Genomic DNA, 23,836 nt, shown 5'->3' on the forward strand with positions numbered 1-23,836 from the left:
GCATTTACATTTAAAATAAAACTGTCATCACAAATCACAATGCATTTCACATCAAACATTTTTTGTTTGTTTTGTATGCACTTCCTTTTCATGGGTTAGGTTGGAATAAGTTAAGGTCTGTTCCTTACCCGACCCTGAATATTGACCAATCATTTTTTGAATCTGATCACAAACTCGAAGTTAATCTGACCTTAAATATTGATCGAGTTATTCTTTAAATTCAACCAGACTAAATATAATGCATACTCATTTTAGATAAAGTTTTTTCAATATTACTTATTATTATAAATTTGTAATTTGACATGTAAAATTATAGAGAGTTACTCAGGTGAGAATAATTCTCATATAAATATTGTGAGAACAATATATTTGGGTCTTACAAACAATCATGGATAGTTAGGATTAAAAGTTAGTTATTTGTCACATGATAGTCTCGTGTATTTTTAAAAATATGTTTGATTGAAATTTGAGGATACATAGAAATGACTTCAAAATTTGTTTGCTTAATGATGTATATTCTTGAAAATATATGTCATAATTCCTAAAATATTCTTATTATAGAAAATAGTGTTATAAAAATTGGTTCGTGTTGGCCGGTTCAACCGGTAAATCAGTGAACCAGTCTCAATGCCTGTACAGTACAATAATTATACCGGACCTGCAATCATACCGATTAAAATTGGCCAAAATCGGTCACAACGGCCGATTTTCAGTTAAGATGTATCGAACATACTGGCCAGTTTTTATTTAAAATTAATTTTGTAATGAAATTGAAAAAAAAAATACTGTTGTTTTATTGATTTTTTTCAACATTTATAATAATATATTATATTTTTATATCTAATTTCACTAGTATGCGGTTTAATTAGTTAACCACCGGTTGAACCGTTATACCACTTTACTAGTACCCTAACTGGTTTGATGAACAATACGGTATTAACAACACTGATAAAAAAGATAATAGAATCGCGTCTTATGTTACTTGAGTATGTACGGAGGAGACCATTATAAGCTCTTCTTGTAAGGAAAGTGAATTAAGTGGAGTTTAGTCCAACTTCTATATGAAGATAAAGGTTAAGAAATGTTTTGGGGAAAATCATTTAGATATCAATTTCTTTGTTAATAAACACAATTTAGGTAGAATAATATAGTGTCATAAAGTTGACCTTCATGAAGAATACTACTATTCATTATTATGGGAACAAACATGAAACCTATAGAGTACGTGAGATGAGGAAAAAATAAAAGTTTAATATATATGTATTGTTAATGTAAACAAATTTATATATTACGTTTATTATCTATCATTTATTTGTATTGTTTTTATTAAGATTTAATGATGTTTAACACATGAATGATTAATAATCGAGTAATCGTGTAAACAACTATTATACTATCAATAAATATATATTAAACTCAAATAAATATAATACAGTATTTTCCATGCATATGCATGCACATATTTATGGATATTCGTGTAAATATCCTAACAAATTTTCAAAATTTAATATATATATATATATTTTGTAATAATTAATATATAAAAATGACTATTAAATAAATAACAACACGCATGTTTGGTAAGCCCATCATTATATTTTAATCGGTCAAAATCATTATGAATTAGTAATAAAATATAATCTTAAAATAGTAAAAATAAAATATTTAATTAAAAATGAATTTATAAATATATGAATATTTACTAAGTATCATGATATTCACCTACATACATAAATTATTATTCTTGGAACACATACATTATATATTTTTGTCATCCTACATATATGATATGTTTTTTTTTCTTAGAACTAGTAGTGGGGGTAATGAACTCACTTAGCATAATGTGTGTCCATCCATTATTACAAATAATGGATAATAAGATGACAAAACGGGCCGCCTGATCCGTTTAGCCCGTACCCGTAAATGCCTGCAAAAATTTAAGCCGACGAGAACATGCCCGCATTGGTTAACGAACAAAATTCAATGTTCTGCCCGTTTTAAAATGGGCTAACGGGCTTGTGGGCGGCCCGCAGGCATTGTTGAATAATTAAAATAAATAAATAATTCATATAATAAATTAAATTAAATAAAGTAGTTGAAGATAAAAAATTAACAAAATTTTTGATATTTTTTATGAAGTTTTAACAAATTACATTAGATTACAATTTTTTTAGGGATTAAAAATCACATTAAATTATAACTAATCTAAAATTTTCTTACTTTTTTCCTTAAATTATGTTTATTGACCGCTCGAATGCCTAACGGAAATGCCTGCAATGGCGTGCAAAACGAGCTGGGCGAAACGGGCAAATGTACAAAAAATTTATGCATTGTCCGCAAAAAAATACGAGCTATGCGAACGCGCCCATGGACAATGCTCGTTTTGCCATCTCTATTTTTCACTTAATTAGCAAAATAAATGAGATTGTAGATAAATTAATGCACTTTTATTACGTAGTGGTGATTGGTAAAATAATCAGTCCATTGAAACATTTTCGAGCTGTCACCACAAATTATTACACGGTTAATAATTAATAATTTAATATTATTGACCTCATTTACATGATGCATTAATAACAACAAAATTTGAAAGATATTTGGGCGGCATTAAATATATGATTGGTTGCCCGGTATTGTAATAATTGTTGATCACCAGGAAAAATATATAACTCTTCGATAATGTATTACTCTGGGAATTCCAATGATTTGTTGAATCGATAGAAATTGTGACCCAATTCTCGCAAATATTTCGATTCCAGCTAACGATGATGCATAGCTTCAATGCGATTAATTCTTAACAAATTAGTATTTGCAATTTGTGAGAGTCGTTCTAGCTATAGATGAAATTCTTGATTAATAATAAGGTAAATAAAATATGGGGTTGGAAAAATTCGTAGATTTATTGAAATGGAATTGGTTACTCTACTATACTAGTACTAAATTACTAAATCATGAAAAAGAGATAAAAATAACTGAAAATATCATGTGATTAGTCAGTATTCAAATAACAATAAAATATACAATTTTAGTAAACAAGTAAAAAAGGAGATGGTTGAATAAATATAATTCCTTTTCAAGTTTTCCATTTATTTTAGAGGGTAAGGCAATATGAATGTTCTATTATGTTCCATCAACATATTAAAAGATTATACGATATATCTCTTGTGGAAGTAAGTCAACATTTCTATTGGCAAATAGGCGATTTCCAAGTACATGCCCAAGTCCTTATTACTTCTTGGGTTGTGATTGCTATCTTATTAGTTTCAGCCATTCTCGTTGTTCAAAATCCGCAAACCATTCCCACTTTCGATCATAATTTCTTTGAATATGTCATTGAATTCATTCGAGACGTGAGCAAAACTCAGATTAGAGAAGAATATGGTCCATGGGTTCCCTTTATTGGAACTCTGTTTCTATTAATTTTTGTTTCGAAATGGTCAGGGGCTCTTACAGAACAACAATTGTTTAAATGCGTTCGTGGTGCCGGAAAAAAGAAAGGATCAGTAGGTGAAGTGTTACTACAATTACTTGAAATGCGTTTGGACAACATACTTATTCGATTGTGTATAGTTTTGACTATTCCTCAAGCCCACCAATTAGTTAACCATAAATATGTTTTAGTTAATAGTCGTATGGTTAATATACCAAGTTATCATTGTAAACCCCGAGATATCATTATAATGAAGGATGAACCAAAATATAGAGCTTTGATTCAAAATGATCTTGATTCAGCCCCTCGTGACGAGTTGCCAACCCATTTGACTCTTCATCCATTCCACAATAAAGGATTAGTCAATCAAATAATAGATAGTAAATGAGTTGGTTTGAACTTATTCCAAATCAATAATAATTAAAATTAAAATGTTGAATGAAGATTACTTTTGGTGTTCTCAATTCAATCCAGATCAATGATATAGTATCAAGTAAATACATAATATTACTTATCTCAAATTGGTATCATCAATTCAGTGTTATTAAACTTGGATTGGTCAATGACTCAATGAGGATACTAAGCCAATGTATCATTGGTCCAACTAGTGACCCACTGGTTGAATCGATTAACCCAATCTACATTAAAATTCTAAAAAACTCATTATACTACATAGCGATATTTAATAAATCTATAGTTTGGATTTAAAAATATTATCATACTTAATTAAATAATCAACAAAGAAAATTTTACTACTATAAAATGATAAAAAATAAGTTGAAAACAACATATGAACTATGAAGATTGTGCTATAACACAAGTTAAAAATGACAAATATAACTACAAATGAGTTAAAAGTACTTGATTTTTTCACTTAAAAACAACATTGATTGTTTTTTAAAAAATCTTTTTTATTGGCTCGGCTGGTCCAACCAATTCAATCATCTAAGTCACCAATTTTAGTTTTAAACTAATCAAATCAACCCAATTTTGATGTAAAATCGGTTAGATGAGAGGTTCAAACTAGCTAGATGTCCGATTCACGATTAAACTGGTCGGACCGACCACTTCAAGACGAGTTTTATATCTCTACCTCAATTCAATCCAGACCAAAGATATAATATCATTTAATAATAATTACTAGATATCAACCAAATATATTAAAAATTTAATATGTATACACCGAAAGTGTAAGAGTTTTTTACACTATCAGCAAATTATTTATCATTAATTTATTAGTCATCATTTATTCTCACAAAAAAAAGAGTAGAATAAATCAATGATAAATAGTATAATGATAATGTAAAAAAATATTAAGTATCAACAATATTCAATCATCACACAAATAACTTCCTGAAACACCGAGCCCGAATGTTGAGGCTGAGCAACCGCACCACCTCAAATATTAAATACAACACAACCTCCTAATTCCTCTCTTCTCAAACTCACTTCACCTCACTTTCTTCCACATTCATCTCCAATATGGTTAATGCTATGCACACCGCACTTTCCCTCCGAACCCTTTCTACTCCTTCTTCATCACTTTCCCTCTCCTCCAACCCTCCTTTCCCCTCCGCCTTCTCCCTCCGTCCCTTCCCCCGCCACCACCGCCCCCTTGTCTTCATTGTCTCCGCCTCACGCGACGCCAAACCCACCGTCCTCGTCGCCGAGAAGCTCGGTGAAGAGGGTCTTAAGCTTCTTAAAGACTTCGCTAACGTTGATTGCTCTTATAATCTAACACCTGAGGAGCTTTGCAAAAAGATCTCAGTGTGCGATGCTCTTATCGTTCGTAGCGGAACAAAGGTCTCACGTGACGTGTTTGAATCATCCTCTGGAAGATTGAAGGTTGTTGGAAGAGCCGGTGTTGGAATTGACAATGTTGATCTCGCTGCTGCCACTGAATTTGGTTGCTTGGTCGTTAATGCTCCCACCGCTAACACTGTTGCCGCTGCGGAACACGGTATCGCGCTCTTGGCTGCTATGGCTAGGAATGTTGCTCAGGCTGATGCGTCTGTTAAAGCTGGTGAGTGAGTTATTTTAATGCTGAGTTTGGTTTGTGATGGTGTAAATCTTTCACAAGCATTTTATTGCACACCTTGTTTTCTTCACACGATTTAGATCATTTGAAGAGATTTGTAATTATGATAGATTTAGTGATTTTTATTGAACAGATTTGAATGTTTGCTGTAGTGAAGGTCGGGACGTCATTACATGAATCTTCCTTTTATAGAACTATATATGTTATATTAAATATTTCTTGCTGAGGCTTGGAATCTTTTATTTTCAGATATATTAAATTCGCGTGACTAATTCTTTTTTGTCCTTATGTTGAGATCTGATTTATTTATTTGATAATAATGACATGGAGGTTCTAGTTTATTTTTTATACTTCTTTCCTTGTAATTTTTAATGTGAATTTTGTATCATACTGTGTGATTTACTCAAATCGTGGTTAATACAGGGAAATGGCAGAGGAATAAGTATGTGGGAGTTTCCCTAGTTGGGAAAACGCTTGCCGTCATGGGATTTGGGAAGGTTGGTACTGAAGTTGCTAGACGTGCAAAGGGGCTTGGTATGCATGTCGTTGCACATGACCCATATGCTCCGGCAGATCGTGCTCGTGCCATTGGCGTGGAGCTTGTGGGCTTTGAGGAGGCCCTTTCTACTGCAGATTTCATCTCTTTGCACATGCCACTTACACCTACTACTTCAAAGATTCTCAATGATGAGACTTTTGCAAAGATGAAGAAAGGTGTTCGAATTGTCAATGTTGCTCGTGGAGGAGTCATTGATGAGGATGCTCTTGTTAGGGCGCTTGATGCTGGAATTGTAGCTCAGGTTCATGACATCTCTTTTTTGGAAGCACTGCCCTTTAAACTTTTGTAGTAAATTAAATAACTGGGTCTCTTACCACCAAAGAAGTGATTGTTGTGTTTTGCCTCTTTATTTCAGGCTGCACTTGATGTTTTCACTGAGGAGCCACCATCAAAAGACAGCAAGTTGATTTTGCACGAGCAAGTTACTGCAACACCTCATCTTGGTGCAAGTACCATGGAAGCCCAAGTATGTTACTTAAAGCTATTGTTTATGAGTATTACCTCCTATTCTCTTGCCATGTATTTTTAATATAGCCTTTGAAAATGATGAACAGGAAGGTGTTGCTATTGAAATAGCAGAAGCGGTTGTTGGGGCGTTGAGAGGGGAGCTTGCTGCTACTGCAGTCAATGCACCAATGGTTCCAGCTGAGGTACTGTGAAAAATTCGTGCGCCCTTTTGCTTTTCAAGATATATATTATTATTCTGTTACAGCTGTTTGGCTTGAGAAGATCATTGTTTTAAATTCTTCGTACTTAATAATGGAAAATGGGATTTGAAAAATATTGGCTATTATTCTCTTAAATTATTAACTTTTACTGTAATTTGCTCTGATGGTTCAAATAATTACTTAATGGCTTAATTTAGTGTCAATGTTTGGTTTGAGAGACTGGCTATAGTAATTAAGAACACAGAGAACTTAGCTGTTAGTGTTATTACTTGATTCTATCTCGTCAAAATTGAAATTCAGGAGTTGATGAAATGTCCCACTTAAGTATAAAAAGCCCGGAGCATATCATCATTTTATGCTATTCATGGATTAAAGTTGGTTTACAACTTAGGCTTAAGTATGAGCAAAATTTAACCTCAATGTTATTCCTTCTGGACTGCAGATATTAACAGAGTTGAAACCATTTGTTGGCCTTGCTGAGAAATTGGGGAGGCTGGCTGTCCAGTTAGTATCCGGAGGAAATGGTGTAAAAACAGTTAAAGTGACTTATGCTTCTTCAAGGGCCCCTGATGATCTTGACACTCGTCTTCTTCGTGCTATGATAACCAAGGGTCTGATTGAGCCAATATCCAGTGTTTTCGTGAACTTGGTCAATGCTGATTTCATTGCTAAGCAAAGAGGGCTCAGGATAACTGAGGAGAGGGTTATTCTTGATGGTTCACCTGAAAATCCGCTTGAGTACATACAGGTCCAGATTGATAATGTGGAATCCCGATTTGCTAGTGCCATATCAGATTCTGGGGAGATTAAGGTTGAGGGTCGAGTGAAAGATGGTGTCCCACATCTGACAAAGGTTGGATCTTTTGAAGTTGATGTGAGTTTGGAAGGTAGCATTATACTCTGCAGGCAGGTAGATCAGCCAGGCATGATCGGAAAAGTTGGGAGCGTGTTGGGTCAGGAGAATGTGAATGTCAGCTTCATGAGTGTTGGAAGGATTGCCCCACGCAAGCAAGCTGTAATGGCAATTGGGGTGGATGAAGAACCTCGCAAAGAAAGTTTGAAGAAGATTGGAGATATTCCTGCTATTGAAGAGTTCGTTTTTCTGAAGTTGTAAGACAATATTGCTACTTAAGTAGTAGCCTTTTGATTTTTTGTTTTTCTTCTTCATTTTGTTAAATTTGGGTTGGGCATTTCCCCATTTTGCTGCATAATCATCTGATCAGTGTAGGATAGTTTTGGTGGTACGAGGAAAAGAATAATATTGCTATATGCAATTAGGTAGTGTGTTTTAGTGAGTTGTTTATTCAATTAGCTTTCTTATATTTTCTGAAGTGAGGAGAATATGAAATGTTTGAAAGTCCAGTTACCTATTAATATTTGATTTTTTTAAAATTCTTTGGGCTTTATGTTGAAACAACTAGCTTATAGTATATACAAGCTAGTTGAAAGTTTATAAGTTTGAAGCTTGCAAGGTAATTGGAAGTTTACCAGGAATATGATGAAAGAGAACTATTTGGTACGTTTAGCTTATAGGTTAACTTCTTATATGTTTAAATTAAATTAAGTTCATGACTTACAAGTCACTTTCAAGTTACACAAAATATGGACTTAAAAGTTAACTCATGCACTTGTAAACCATTGTCAAACACAATCAAGTATTTTTATTTTCAGACAAATAAGTTAATGATGAAAAATTGAGTACCTCTTATCCATCATAGCATAAGTATTTACGGGTTCATTAGAGAAATATGTTGATCTAGTAGAATCAATCAGAGAGTTTAAATTGATTTACTAACTTATAAGTCACATGATGTAACAATAAACACCATCATTATCATGTTGGTAAACTACGGTCAAACATTCAGCTGAGAAAGGAAGTTTAATGCATGCGACATAGCTGGGTTACACTACTTAGGTAAATGTGGCCTTAGGAATAAATTGATATCAAAGTCAATACCAACAACAGATTCAACTCTTTTGTTTAGGCCCTCGAAAGTCGCCATATCATGTCCTTAGGAAACATATTCGACCGAGACTCCCATAAAATAATAATTAGCAAAAATTGAGGTTTAACTACACTATTGAATATGATAAGTTGTTAAGATTACTTTCGACTATTAATTATGTTATTGTATCTTCCTCAAATTTTGATCTAGATTCATTACATTAAGCTCTAATGTGCAAAATAAAGATTAGATGAAGCTCTCCCATAAAGTTACAAGTATGACATTTACTATATACCCATTAAACATTGATAAATATATATACTCTACCATGATTGGTAATTTGGCAGTACCTACCGACTTGTCCATATAATTCAACTACTTGGGCGATAGATAGTACATGTAAGTTAAGTTTATTGACCCTATTTATTCATCACCGTTATTTAGCCGAGCTCGAATACATATTAATTATTATTGTTATTAAAATACTTTTACATTATTTAATTAGAAAGAAAAATATCAATTAATTGAGTGAATTAGTCTAATTCATGAAGGAACGAAAAAACATATCTAATTTTTCTAAAATCTAAGTTCATATTAAAAATTGATACATTTTTATTTTTGAATATCTTAATATACGCGATTGAATAAAAATATATATTAAATTCTCCATTTAATCTATTTTTTATACAAATTTAACTAATTTCATTCATGTTAATAAAATCAGTTAAAAAGCAAATAATTAATTTAATAAAAAAACATACAAAAAAATTATTAGTCGAACATATGATATATGTGAAATTGTTTCAATTATTTAAAAACAAAAAATATTTAACACTGAAAAAATTACAATTATTAGTTGTATTATTCTACATCTACAAAATAGTGAAAATGCTATCCAACACTAAATAGGCCACGTATGAGTGTGAATGTGTGATGGGTATGAAATATGAATGGTCACGGTGGAACAAATCAGAAATAGCATATGACAAGTTGCAATAGATAAAGAACTCAACATTTCTTTACACCATACAGTGAGTGTTGAAGTTTATACACATTCACCATGTCCATGCCACTTACTCAAACTTCAGCTTCTCTTTCTGTCACTCTTCGTGGTAAGTAACCCATTCTCTCCCTCTATCTATTTTCTATATATGTAGCTGGTTTCTGAATTATCCTCATCAATTGAACCTTGTTTTGTTGCAGATGCTTGTGTTTTCACTGCAGCTAAATCCCCTGTCACTGCTCGATTTCCTCAATCCACTTTGGTTCCAACTCGATCATCCTTTGTTGCTGGTTCTTCACTGTGTAAGAAGAACTTTACTTTATCATATTCCACTTCATAAGCTGAAAATTAGTTGCGTTCACATAATGATAATTTACTCTCTTGACTAATTATAAATAATTTATTTGAACTATAAATAAAAAAATTATTTGCCTCAGTTTGTTGGAAATTGAGATTGGGTAGAACTAGACTAGATTCTTGGAATTTCATTTCATGACCCACAAATTGAAAGATAATATAACAAGGTATGTAGTATAGGTTGGTGTATGCAGTTTATAACTTTTCACATCATTATTGAAAGACTTTTTTAAGGTTAACCTAATATGTGTGCTACAAGATGTGATAAATTCGGTAGATATGGATAATGAGAGAACTTGGTAACTATGCTCGTTAAGTTCTGTAGCACGAGGATTACTATTCACTATTGATTACTTTATTATTACTTGTTTTAGATCCTAGACTGAATTTTGGTTGCAATGAATATAAATTACAAGCCCCCCTTCAATGCCTTACCACAAAAAACTGAAGATTTAAGGCATTGTCTCAATTGCAAACCTTGTATTTTCTTTATAGAAAAGTAGTGCATTATTTCTTGTGAGTCAAAAGCTTTTTACTTTAGACTTTGATAGGCAAGTTTAGCCTGTGATAGCTATCTTGAAGCAAGTGTAAAAGATGGTACTATGTAGTATTAACTGCTGATACAAATGCTAGCTGAAAATGTTGCTGCTGAATTCTTGTTTTTAAACTTGATATAACACTATTCTTTGTTTGGACTACCATATTTTCCCCTTGCTTGTTCCACCATTATTTTCTTGTCACTTCTTGGAAATTATCCTAAAAATCAATCATTTTATGAATTTGGGGGGAATCTAGAACTTAATAATGTTGAAATAAGATTCAATTAAGAAGCTAGTGATGTTTGCATTGTCTCTAGTGATTCGAAGAAGTCATGAAAGGAAACCTGCATGCAAAGCAATGCCTGTTTCAGTAAGAAGTGAGCAAAGTTCGCAGGAAGGGAATGGTTTGGATGTATGGCTAGGCCGGTTAGCCATGATTGGCTTTGCAGCAGCCCTCACCGTTGAAGTTGCTACCGGGAAGGGACTCCTAGAGGTAAAACATAGTGTACAAATACATGATTTGGCTACAGGTGTTTGTCTCCATCATTAGAACCATGATACAATTTATAATTTCTATCGAATGATTGATTGGATTTTCCCACCTTTTTATATCCACCCTCCCTGTTAAAAGTTTGCCTGTGATATTTTGTTGACTTTAAGAGAAGATAGAAGTCATAGTTGGATGTGGGAGGGGATTGATCATAGATGAAAATACTATAGAATGAAGTAAAAGTTTGAAGAGTAAGTTTGGTGGGTTGATTGAAATTAAAGGGCATAACATGATATCATAGTGTTTCAGTGTTTTTATTAGAGGAAAAGATTTATGCCGCGAAAAGTATTTTTTACACTATCACTGTCATTCATTTTTATATCATTGGTGGATGATACACTGACTGTGCATAAATCTTTACATATTCAGTACATAAATATTATACTCTTTCTATTATCACCCTCCATCTCATTGCAATTGCATCCTATAATGCCTATTCATAGGCTCACACGGTCACACCACCTTCATATAATTTTTCTATATACATCTCAAGATATCTACTTAGTACAATTAGAAGATCCTAAAATATAATAATCTAGAGACTCCTAAACAATTATCATCGATTTTGGTGCTTGCAGAATTCTATAGAAAATTGCAGTGATTTATAACATATTTGTACTGTAATATTTTAATTTTTCTATCTGTTACTTTATTGTGTTTATGACACTTATTTGTAAAGATTTTTATTGGGAAATTTGGTAGATTCCATATTCTGGCCATTTATTCATGATCTTTACTATTGAATTCATAAACAAAGCATATAGCTTCATATAACTTTCTGATGCATCTAAACTGTGTGTAGAATCATCCCAAGTTTTAAGCTTCCAAATGAATGCAACTCAGTAAAACCACAGTTAATAATAGGCTTTATGCAGTTGTGAATTGTGATACCCCTTCCTCCTATGAGCTATCCTTACCTCCCTTCTCAGCTCACTCTAGTGATCATTAGAGGAATCTGTTGCAAAAGAATAATAATATTACTGTACCTTGATTTTGCAGAACTTCGGGGTCATAAGTCCATTGCCTACAGTTGCATTGGGAGTAACAGCACTGGTGGGTGTCTTGACAGCAATATTTATCTTCCAGTCAGCTTCAAAGAACTGATAACGTATATAGGCTGGTAGTGCTGTAGTTACTGTTTTCCAAAATAAAGTTCATCATTTGTTGCTGTAATTTTTGTTTTGGTGAATTTTTTGGCAATGAAGCCTGACAATGTAATGGAAGCGTTGATTATCAAAGTAAAAGTCCTCATCTTCACCATTGCCTTTTGTTAGATATTTACGGAACGGCAAGCGTACAATATTGTCAAAGTAATAAAATCCGGTAAAAGACGGAGATATCTTCATCAGGGAGCAAACTAGATTTTTACTAATTCCTACAAGAATGAATTGTGTGTATATTTACAACGGTGTTTTTATAAAATTTTGTGTTTAATTGTAAAAATTTGTGTTGAATTGAGAAGTTACTGATTCAGATGTACATATCATTCAAATCATTCACATCAATTCCTTGAGTGTAAAATCATCAAATAATTGCTCAAATACCATTTCCTTGGATATTTGACCAATTAACTAGCATTACGTTCCATGTAAAAACAATTCATGCATCATTCTCCATTCCTAGAGCAATAATGTACGAAGGAAGATGATGCAGGTTCGGTGTCAAGTTTAACTTCCCAATTAAACTTGAACCCAAGAACAAAAAATTAATAGCAAATTAAATTCATGCATTAAGAACGAGATTAACTTCCCAAAATCAAATAACAATCACAATGAAATCGAATATAGGAGTACAAAGGTTAGAAGATTACATTTTGAATCCCACAGCAAGATCTAATCACTCTTTCTCACTATTACAACACTCGAATCATGAAATTATACAAGGAATTATGTAAAGTAGAATCATTTACACGATTTCTATCATAATCTCCTTGTATTTCTCTCTATTCTTGTGCTGAATCTATCCTAATCTCCTCTGAAAAATGAATAGTATCCTTCTTTGACTTCTGAAACCGTCAATATCAATTCTAACTTCCACACCCTCGCCCAAGCTAGAGATTCTCGCTTGGGCGAGTAAATAAGAGGCTCTCAGACTTGAGCACCTCGGTTGGGCGAGGATCAGACAGGACATCATAGACTTTTTTGCTCCACTTGTCGCTTGGGCGACAGTCCCTCGCTTGGGCGAGGTTTGCGGTGCTAAGTATCAATCTTCTACTTTTTCTCCCTTTTTTCATGAATCTTATCATGAAACAACATAAACACATAAAATTTCCAATCCAGAACAAATCACTAAGTTATCAGGAATCTTACACAATTATAGCATAAATGTGCACAAAGTACCCAAAAAGCATATGAATTTCCTTAATAATTTGGCACTTAACACCTTTATGCAAGCCAATATATATTTGTTGAATTATATTGTCCCCATTGCATTAGATAGTTGTGAATTAAATAGGAATTCTTAACTTAAACATGTGAAGGGTTTGGAATCAGCATTATGCTTTACAAATAAAAGTGATGCACAAAATGGACTTATGCATAGAATCTTTGATAGTGTATCAAATTGATGGTCCTGCACGCTGATGCGTTTTGGCACAACTTTTACTGTCAATATTATGACTATAACTACTGATTCTGTCTTACTGAGCAGATCAAGGTAAAATATATTGGCAATCCAATATATAAAAGTACAACTGCTGAATGCAGATCACGCCTTTGTGGAAACATCGCTTTCACAACACAGTAATGGACTTATACTTTGGGTGGACAGCTATAATCTTCGAAGGTGGAAATGAACTCCATAATATTCTAAGCGGTATCAGTATAGTCATATTGCAATTGCGTATACCATGTATTCTGCTTCATGTTAACAATGAGATTCACCCAGGTGACTCATTATACACTTCGTACTTACATTCATCAACCTTCTTGACACCATTTGTATGTCTGTGTGAACCAGAACTAATACTGGAATAGCGGGTACTTAGTGTCAATCAGATTTATGTCATGCATCCAGCATCCTCTTGCAGTTTGAACTAAAAAGTACTAACTTCTCACCTTCCATGATTAACTTGGCTTACATTCGCCTCATGATCACAGCTGGAAAAGATCGGCTATATTATCATAAACAATCTAATGAAGCAGTATAAGACATATGATCCTGCCCTCAATATCAAGTGAACCATTTCCAAACAGATATTACCCACAATTACACAAACGCAAAGATGGCCTTACCAATATCCAGTGAACCATTTTCTTACACTGGAAAGGGAAATACTTAATACCTGAAGTACAAATCAGTCAAAATCTTAAGGTATGGCAAAAGGAATTTAGAGTTGTAAACGACAATTAATCAATAGCCATGATTCTGGACTTTCTAACCACCCTTAATTGATCCATCAAAAGTAAGCACAAATGTGGTGCCATCGTTTGCTTCTATATTGAAATCACAGGCTCAGCAAAAATGTCAGTCTACCGGTAAGTCAGTCTTCTCTTGCCTATTCAATTGTTACAGATACCACAATCAGTCATCAACTGCTATATACATCACACTTGACACTGCTCAAGGAGTTCAAGAGATTGTCGTGCACAATTTTAGTATTCTAACATTCTCTGTAAGAGAAGGAATTAAAGAGAGATATTGAGAAAAGGCAGGTCATTATAGCAGCTGCAAAGAGTATCCATTACATATCCATAGACTGTACTCCAGTTGAAGCCTTTGATTTCGCCCTTTTCTTTTTAGATCGATTTTTGTTTGGTTTTTTTATCTTGGGCTTTTCCTCTATAACAAGTTGTGTGCGCAGTAGATGTTCTCGAATGGCAGAGATGGGATCCGACTGGAAATCAGGATGGTTACGGACCTTAGACAATCGTTCTCCCTCTTCCAATCTGATAAACAAGGACAAAAGGTTACAAATACAATTTTACATATCAATTTGTAAGCTGAGCATATTTATTGAATCATGATAGGACACACTCACAATATCTTCTTCCTAGATTTACAAGTTTGAAGCTATCCTGAGGAGCCGGTTTCTGTGATGCCTCAAACTCGGGAAGGGAGTCTAAGAGGTTAGAGAGGTTATATGCCTTCAATTTCTTGCTCTGCCGTCTTTGTTGTCTACTCTTCTGTCAGAAGACCAAAACATCTTTTGAAAACCAAGAGCACTCGTACATTTTACATACAAAAATTAGAGTGGCATATATGCCTAAAAGATTATCAAGACATCATCCAATAAGATTATCAACAAATATTTAAAATAACTTGCAAAAATATAAATGTAATGCCTCGTTCCAATATATCTTAAGTTTAGTATGCTTACTTACCATGGAACATGAAACCATGTTTTTTTCAAAAGGAAAAATAAAATAAAATTTTAACTACATCAAATTGCACTTTAGCATAACCGACTCCACCAAAATCCATGTGATCAAAATTAAACAGATTCCTACGTTTTCTTATGATAATACATCAACATTTATGCATGAGAAGCATATACCCACTTTTAAAAATGAAAATACGAATTATCCTAAGAATACTTCTGTCAGATACTACATGATCACTCAAATAAGACTATCAAACAGGCATGTAAGTACAATGTTACAATGACAGAAAATCCTATCCTCATCTGATGTTGTTATGGTTAACAACTAATACAAACAAAGTGATGAACAAGAGGGTGCTTGAGAAGCCTCCAACATGATGGCTATGAAATGGATAACAACATAATACAGTTAATTGACATTAAACTTATTGCAAACCTAGTAAAGTTTTTCCGAAGTTCAATCTATCCTAGTAACCATATTATTGAAATAAGATTTTCTCACCTTAGTAATAGACTTTTGGGCACTCAAGGTAGAAACAGCATCTTTCACCTCTGCAATAACAACATGGATTGAAGCTATTAAACTATGGACATGTTTGACATGTAACATTTACCAAACCATCAACTGCATGTTAAAACCTAATGTACAGGTAAATAAAAGTAGCACCTCAGCAATAACATTTTTTCCCTCAAAACATAAACTTTTATGCATTAAAAACTAAAAAAATATGCAATAATTAAGGTGTGGAGCTATAAATTAAGATTTTATATTTCAAAGGAAACTAAAATTAATCCCAAACTTACTGGAATAAAATTGGAAAGTTGAAACATAAATAATTGGAAAGTTGAAACTCAAACCGCATGAAATAGCAATGAGAAGTAAAATGAAGAAGTAGGACACTACTAACCTTGTACTACAAGTCTTGCCCATTGCACCTGCGATGAACCTAACGTTTTAGTCTCAGCGCATTGAGAGTTTTTATGGTTTTTTCTTCCATGGGTGTTTTGGGCTGAAGTAGTTCTAAAACTAAAGCCCATACCAAGTATTCTAAAACCCGAAAAGTAACAATATTTATTCAAAAAAATAATTCAATGGGCTGAAAAAACTTGGTCACAGTCTTAACTCTTATGTTCTAAAACTATTTCCATAATTTAATCTCAGAAAGTGCTCCAGTAATCAAACAAAGGTTAATGCAATTTTTAGAGAAATAAAAAACTAAGAAACAGAATAAGTGAAACAATTAGAAAATATTTAAAGATTAATGCTTTATCATATAAGAGAACATATTAATATATTTTTTTTAATAGTCAATACTCAATATTACCTTGTGAAATTAGCGAGATTAATAGTTGGTTGCTCTGTTATAATCTCATAAACCAAATAAATCTTCCATATAGTATGTGTGACCAGACGTAAGTCAATCAATTGATTTGTTAGCAAAAATTAATCAGTCGTGGAATGTGGTTATCTTTTGCATGCTATGTTGGATCTGATAAATTGGCACAGTGGTGTCCTTATAGAGCAAAGATAGTATCACTATTTAGTGGTATATGATTATACTTATTAGAAACACACATAAGCATCTCTTTACGTCATTTTTGTAAAAGAAAATAATGTATATACATGATGAACGAAGTATATGGATACATTGTCTCTTATTGTTCATGTATTTATTCCAACTGTGGATTTTTAATTACCTGACAAAATCAAAAACAAAAGTAAGGTACAAGTAAAACTTCAAATTTTGGTGTAAGCTAGTAGATGTAGATGACAAGGTCTGATTTGGTGGTCAGTTAGTCAGTTATACTATTACTGGCAGCGAAGGTTGAAGTAATTTGACCATGAATTGAGATGTAACCGAGCACTGCAAGAGTGCAAGGTGCCTGAATGATTGAACAAGTCTTGGTGTAAGTTCCAAATGTTTGACTATACTGTAAGTTCACTATGGATGCCTCATGCGTGAGGTTGATCCCTCACTTATGATAGCAACCAAACAAAACAAATTATCAGCCAAAAGAAAAGAAGGCCTAACAACATAGTACTTCTCTACTATTGTTAGTTGTTACCCAGCACTGTCTATTCTATATTTTTGCCTAATCTTTGTGATCATGGAGGAATGAATTTGAAATGGACAATTTGTTAACATGTTTATCATGCTCTGTTTTTACTTGCTTTTTAAGTGGAAGATTCTACTGAAACTATTTAATCATCTAGAACAAGAAAGTTGCTTTTTTCTTTCAGGATTCAATCATCTGCCCAAGTTCAATTACTTTTATTTAAAAAGTTTATGTAATATAAACTGTAGTTTTAGTACGGCCACATCGGAATCATTGGAGTTCATTGCCTTAGGTTGTGATGCATGAGCTAGAGGCTTATACTTCTGATGATGAAGTGATGAAGGAAGAAAAAGCTAGGGGTATCTCTGGGCTTGTTGAAATCAACGTAAAACTACTTAGTTTCAAATCAGCAGTGGAATTGAATCCATAGATGCAGTTAATTAACGATTCTTAGGAACTTATAGGAGAAAGTTACAACAGTTACTCTATCATTAACCAAAGACAATAAGAATAAAAAACAAGTTGAATTCTAAATTCTAAGTTCTAACAATTTTTTAGTCAATTTAAGAATAACAAATCGATATTAATATTTCTTTTCTGGCAGTGAAGTAGGACTGTTTCAGCTACTGTTCAGGATTATATAGCTTGTCTCTTCCTATCTTGCTGCAGTGACTTTTGGAGCTATTGACTTCCCAAGATGTAAGGAAGAACTGAACCAAAATCAAATCATTTACTTTTCACTTTGTGCACTTATTTTACCCAACTAATCATAGATAAAATTTCTAGTGACCCACCAAGGTGCACACCAGCTAAAGATGTACCATGCAGAGAGAGTCACGGGTTCTGTTCTATCTTTCTGTGATGAAAATATGTCATGTGGGTCGAGCTACACGATTTGCAGACGCTAGTATGAAGTGACAAGCCTCAATTAATGGCTCTTAAACTTATTGGATCATATCTGAAGTCATCCATAGTTTCCTTTTATGGTCATATGAATAATTACTGGCTTTAATTATTATTACAAGCTTTGAGAATTGATAAATATTTAGAAAGACTTCAAGCAAAATTTGCATGCCATACCAAAATCTATACACTAAAAAAAGGATCAATTGCAAAGTTATTGATACCCAAATACAACAACAGCACTACTACCAAAGCTTAAATCAATGAGGTTCAGGTTGGTTATATGGATAAACAACATAATCATTGTACTCTATCAGAATTTTAATGCTAAAAGAAAAAACACACAATACACTAGACATACAAATTATATTAATTGCGCGTGATCATCTGTCCTGCCTATTGTTTCATTTATTGTTTCTCTCATTTGTTGGAACAGAAACAACCTTCTATGTACGATATACTTTTGCGTGTAAGTTGTAACAATTAGTGCCACAAAATTTTGACTTTTCATCTACGTACGTAAATAAGACATGCATATTTTGTTTTGTGTATTTGTTCGTGTCCTAAATACTTGTCTCTATATAACAAGAACGTTTTGTAGCACTTGAGATGATTAGCATTTATCACTTGTCATCTACCATTCATTCACTGTTAAGAGAGAGTTTTTAAGATTTTGAACTCGTGAAGACTTCACTAGTGACAATGCTTGGGTCACTCTTGCCTGTGAAAAGATACCCAAATCTTTGTTTGATAAGCCAGACATGGTTGCAGCATTGCAGCCAAGTTGCACAGATTTGGAACAAGCCATGCCATGGGCTCAAGGCTGGGCCCTGATAACATCAAGAAAACTTCACTTGTCCTTTTCTTCTGACTTTGTAAAGAGATACCTAAAACGGATCCTGTTTGCATAACAGTTTTTTTTGTCTTGTTAAAAGAGAGGGAGATAATAGAATTAGCATGGCTCCCTTGTGTCTTATCATTGGACCACGAGACTTATTACTGCTTCTGCCTTTTTGCATAGGTATTCAATGCTACATGTCTTCATATCCCTTGTAAACGTTTTCTTTTCCATATAAGAAGTTAAATGCATATGGTGGGGTAGCCCTTTTAGGCGCCAATAAAATATTACTTTGAGGCTTCCAACTAAGAAGACATATTTGTGTAGGCCATGTTTGCATAGGTTGTGTAGATTACATCAATCAACAATTTATGTATTGTCATTTTTAAATTGTGTAGCATATGAATCTATACAGTTGAAACAATAATGTTTGAGTACATCAAATCTTCAAATTTTAGAAACAATCTAATCTCGAGTAAAACCGTATTTATATACGCTCTAAATCTACCAGATCACAGTACACCTGACGAGCTTTTATTTAGAATATATGGAATTATTCAAATGTTCATTAGTTTGCTATTTTATTTAGACTCTACCAGATCACCACTATTCTCCTTCCAAACTCAAATATAAGGGAAAACAAAACTTGTGATTTAAAATTAATTTTATCATTTAAATGCTGTTATTATTAAAGCACCATTCACTTAATTATTTTTTTGCGATGTATTCAACCTTTGGCTTTTAAAGTTTCACTGGATTAAATATTATGAATGATAATTTAGGAAATAATTTTAGATGAAATTAAGGACATTAAATAAGTTATCTTAATATGTATGATGGTTATTTTTTATTTATGTTTCAGTAGGAAGGTACTACGTTCAATATTTATTGGTCTTAGGATATTGATATCGTAATACAAAGATCACATGTTCTATAATTTTCCTACTGTATCTCAAACCAATTAAATTTCATAAAATAATACTAAAATATTAATTTTTGTTTTTATAATTTTTCTTTTTAATTGTATGGAGCTTTCTCATTGGTTTGGAATATCAAATAAGACATGAATAAAAACATGTGATCCCTTTATATATTATAAGTAGGTAATAAGTTTAAGAGAGAGAAATGTATGCATCATAAGAATTTTTTTAAGTATATCATTCATAATCCATATTTAATTGACATTTAATTTTATAATATCAGTAAAGATTTAGTATACATTATTATCAAATATCTATCATTTATATATTAATACATATTTATTGACTCTCAAATTAAAGTAATACAATATAAATCAATGGTAGATGATATGCTAATAATATAAAAAAATTATATTAATAATGTATAGATTTCAAACTTTATAAGTAATAGATATAAATGATAAATAATATATTAATTGGTTATAAAATTTTAGACTGATAGAAAATATACAGGAGCCATAAAAGAGCTTGTGGTCAGTTCATTTAATATTTGCTACTGAATGTAGTTCCTCATTTATTATAATTGTCCAGCTCACGAATGAGATGCTTGTCAATTTCTAGAACTTGCTAACCATCTCATGCATAGATGCCAGAAATTCCAAAACTAGCTTGGCACTGTCTCACTATAGCTTAGGGGTGGAAATCCAAATGGTGTCCCGTTTCATGTACCTAGTTAATTAAAGTGTCATTTTATTATTTTTTGTTTTTAAATTTTTTATTTTATTCATATGTTAATATATGATTGGCTTGTGATAGTGAATAAGTCACCATTGGAGCATGTGATCCCCATCCATAAGCTTAGAACCAATCTTGGTTACAAAATTTCCAAGATTGTTATAATATTCAAAAAGCTTCTAGCTTTCTAAATTCTAATTGTATCAACAATATTTCAAAAAGTAGCAAGCACATTTATAAGCTCAATTTAAAATTTATATTGCAGCAATGCTTGGACCACAATTTGAATGGAAGCTCTGAAATTGGGTTTAGTTAAAGATGACAAGGATATTTATTGTGTTCGTATATAATGATACTCACATGTCTTTATTGAATTTGTTCTTACAACTTCAGTATACATAGCCAAATCTAATTATGGTTTTATGGATGTTATTTTTGTCTCTGCTTGAGATGATGGTGTGGTCAGTTAGAATATGATGGATGCCAATTCTTGGTGCAACATTAAAAAAATGAACGTTATGATAATAATTTGGTTCACGCATTAGGTGTGGAAATGCTAGTTGTTATAAGTTTTGGGGCCTTCATTTCTGAACCCTTGGGGCCATCCAGAATGGTGATGCATCAACCCCTTGATATTTGGGACCATATGTATTACTAGTTTATTTATTTAAATTGATGGACTAATCATAAAGTGTGACACAAAATTGTAATAAAAGGATCATAGTGTTGAATGAAAAGAATCACAATTTGTATGAATATGTATGAACGTTACTGTTGTTTGTGTGTTCTTTTATCCATACCCTGATGTTGAAGCCTGGATATTTTCTAATCTGGGATTAATTGAATTTTAAGTGAAACAAATATAATAACTTGTAATGATGACTGGTATAACCACAAAGATTTGGTAAACGAATCTCAATTGTGAAGCAGATAAGGAGGACTGAAATTTCAAAACTTTTCTTCAAATGCTTGAAGAATTTAATCAATTTTAAATGTTGACTTCACTCTTATAGTAGTTGATTTTGCACATAATAGGTAAAATTATAGCATAATGATGTGACACTTGCCTTATTATTGATATATTGGAATATGGATTACCTGTGTTTGTCATGAAATTTTGTCTTGGTAGTTGGAAAAGTCAATTTCTTCCCTTCTTCAATTCCTTTGGTGAGAAAAACTCAAATTTGAAAACATTTTGATATTATGAAATGAATCGAGTTCTTGCTAATTCTAATGTTAACAAAATACAGTGAGGAATGCAGCGTGTTTCGGGCTTATATGTAAAATATAACCAAAGAATATGTAAATATTTATCCTACATTTTGTTTGCTATTTTTGGGGAATTATAAATGAATATTTGGTTAGAGATGAGGTGAAATGGTGAGACACATATTAATTTCACTGCATTGTATGTCTAATGTAGTCTTTGACAAATATTTGCAATTGATCAGCATTAGTTGTTTATATTCTTTTCACTTATGGAACTAACAAAAAGCAGCATCCTTCGTATTTAGAGAAGAGAGATTATTAATATAATTTTTAAAGTGCAATGAATTTAACATTTTGAGATGGTTTATAGTGGCCACCAGCTTCAGCTTTCTAGTAGATAAGGCTGCAGCTGAAAAGCAACTATTTATGCTTTCTGTTAAATAACAGGGGATGGAAATTTTGATATTTTTGTAATTGGTAAAAAAAATGATTTGTTAAATTTTGAATTAAATTTATTCCATTTCAACACATCTCAACACTTTGGACACATAGAGTGACATAAAATGTAAAAGAACATACTTTATCTCATTAAAGACAATGTTTTATGGTGTATTATTGTTCCATACGCTACTCAAGAAGAATTTAAATCTTCATATCGTCTTTGATTAAGTACATCAAACCTTAGATGACTTAATTATACTGTCTTTGGAATGAAGGATATATATACTGCTTATAACAAAATATATACATTCTTACAATCTCACCAAAACCAAATCCACTGTAAGGAAAAACTTCGGAACTAGATTCAGTTATTTCATATTTAGATACATTTGCTGTAATAAAAGCAATATGAAATATAATTGACAAATCTTGAATCCAATTACCTAATTTCAATTGTGCAATAATATTAATCAATGTTACCAATAACTACTTAGAATTAATCTACCAAAATGTAAAGTTACTCAATTCAGATTCAAAAATCTTTGCCATGCAGAATTGTGACAGAGAAGAGAGAGACAGAGGAATGGGGCCACAAACATATATGGTCCTCTTTTATTACTCTGTTAGACTTTACAGCTGTAAGCAAGAAAAAACCCAGAAGAAATTACATTGGGGGGCTTAATAGTCCAAACTTATAATCAATATATTAGTCAATTGAATACACATGATGAGACTAGGTCAAAAAAGAAAGTTCAAATTAAATATCCAAGTTAAGCCCCAACCCACAAGGTGCATCATATCATATTATGCTAAAATTATTGGGGTGGGGATATAGATTACTGATCTCTTTAGCTTTGGTCCTTCAAAGTAAGCTATTTCCTATTGGAAAAACAATTTTCCTCTTTGAGTTTTTCTCCCTGTGACTCATGAAGTCATAATCACTACCTTGCATCTTGTACTATCTATAATCTACCAAACTTAAAGTAGAGGAAAATATTAATAGAACCAGAGACAATTTCCCTACAAAATCAGATTTTGTCTCCCATAATAAAATTCTCCGCCTTTATGCATTAGATCATAATTTAACATTAGTGGATGTTTTGTCAAAGCTACCACAAAACCAAAAGCATTTTTGGTTCTACTTGCTACTTTTCTAGTTTACTTCCCACACTTCATTTAATAGAGACAAACAAATATGGCATTCTTATGCTTTTAAACCGCTTCAAGAAAAACTGGTCTAAAATTCAAAATCAAGATGCTTAAACTTTTTCCCCATTTTGCTTACATATACACTGCATTTTAGACACGTATCTTTATATAA

The 23,836-nt window shown here is 32.4% G+C and overlaps 2 protein-coding genes, 1 long non-coding RNA gene and 1 pseudogene across 3 annotated transcripts; 2 read left to right on the plus strand and 2 right to left on the minus strand.

The window, feature by feature from the left end:
* LOC109336223 (D-3-phosphoglycerate dehydrogenase 3, chloroplastic-like) lies at positions 4,783-8,052 on the plus strand. The gene is made up of 5 exons (XM_019572686.1): positions 4,783-5,453; positions 5,892-6,268; positions 6,383-6,493; positions 6,582-6,677; positions 7,138-8,052. The coding sequence occupies exons 1-5, from the start codon at positions 4,913-4,915 to the stop codon at positions 7,807-7,809; spliced, it is 1,797 nt and encodes a 598-aa protein (XP_019428231.1). The 5' UTR covers positions 4,783-4,912; the 3' UTR covers positions 7,810-8,052.
* On the plus strand, positions 9,621-12,350 carry LOC109336225 (stress enhanced protein 1, chloroplastic). The gene is made up of 4 exons (XM_019572687.1): positions 9,621-9,753; positions 9,845-9,946; positions 10,858-11,033; positions 12,090-12,350. Exons 1-4 carry the CDS (start codon positions 9,702-9,704, stop codon positions 12,192-12,194), a joined length of 435 nt encoding a protein of 144 aa, XP_019428232.1. The 5' UTR covers positions 9,621-9,701; the 3' UTR covers positions 12,195-12,350.
* On the minus strand, positions 12,269-13,596 carry LOC109336226. The gene is made up of 2 exons (XR_002106314.1): positions 13,473-13,596; positions 12,269-12,354 (listed from the first exon to the last, which is right to left on the minus strand). It is a non-coding gene; the product is annotated as an uncharacterized LOC109336226 (long non-coding RNA).
* Positions 14,452-16,464, minus strand: LOC109336224 (annotated as a pseudogene).

The sequence above is a fragment of the Lupinus angustifolius genome, chromosome LG20 (assembly GCF_001865875.1).
Source record: "Lupinus angustifolius cultivar Tanjil chromosome LG20, LupAngTanjil_v1.0, whole genome shotgun sequence".
NCBI lineage: Eukaryota > Viridiplantae > Streptophyta > Magnoliopsida > Fabales > Fabaceae > Lupinus > Lupinus angustifolius.

Coding starts and splice junctions, on each gene's coding strand:
- LOC109336223 (XM_019572686.1), top strand. CDS start 4,913: ATGGTTAATGCTATGCACACCGCACTTTCCCTCCGAACCCTTTCTACT. Junction 6,269..6,382: donor ATGCTGGAATTGTAGCTCAG/GTTCATGACATC, acceptor TCTTTATTTCAG/GCTGCACTTGATGTTTTCAC. Junction 6,678..7,137: donor CACCAATGGTTCCAGCTGAG/GTACTGTGAAAA, acceptor TCTGGACTGCAG/ATATTAACAGAGTTGAAACC.
- LOC109336225 (XM_019572687.1), top strand. CDS start 9,702: ATGTCCATGCCACTTACTCAAACTTCAGCTTCTCTTTCTGTCACTCTT. Junction 9,754..9,844: donor TCTTTCTGTCACTCTTCGTG/GTAAGTAACCCA, acceptor GTTTTGTTGCAG/ATGCTTGTGTTTTCACTGCA. Junction 9,947..10,857: donor TGTTGCTGGTTCTTCACTGT/GTAAGAAGAACT, acceptor CATTGTCTCTAG/TGATTCGAAGAAGTCATGAA.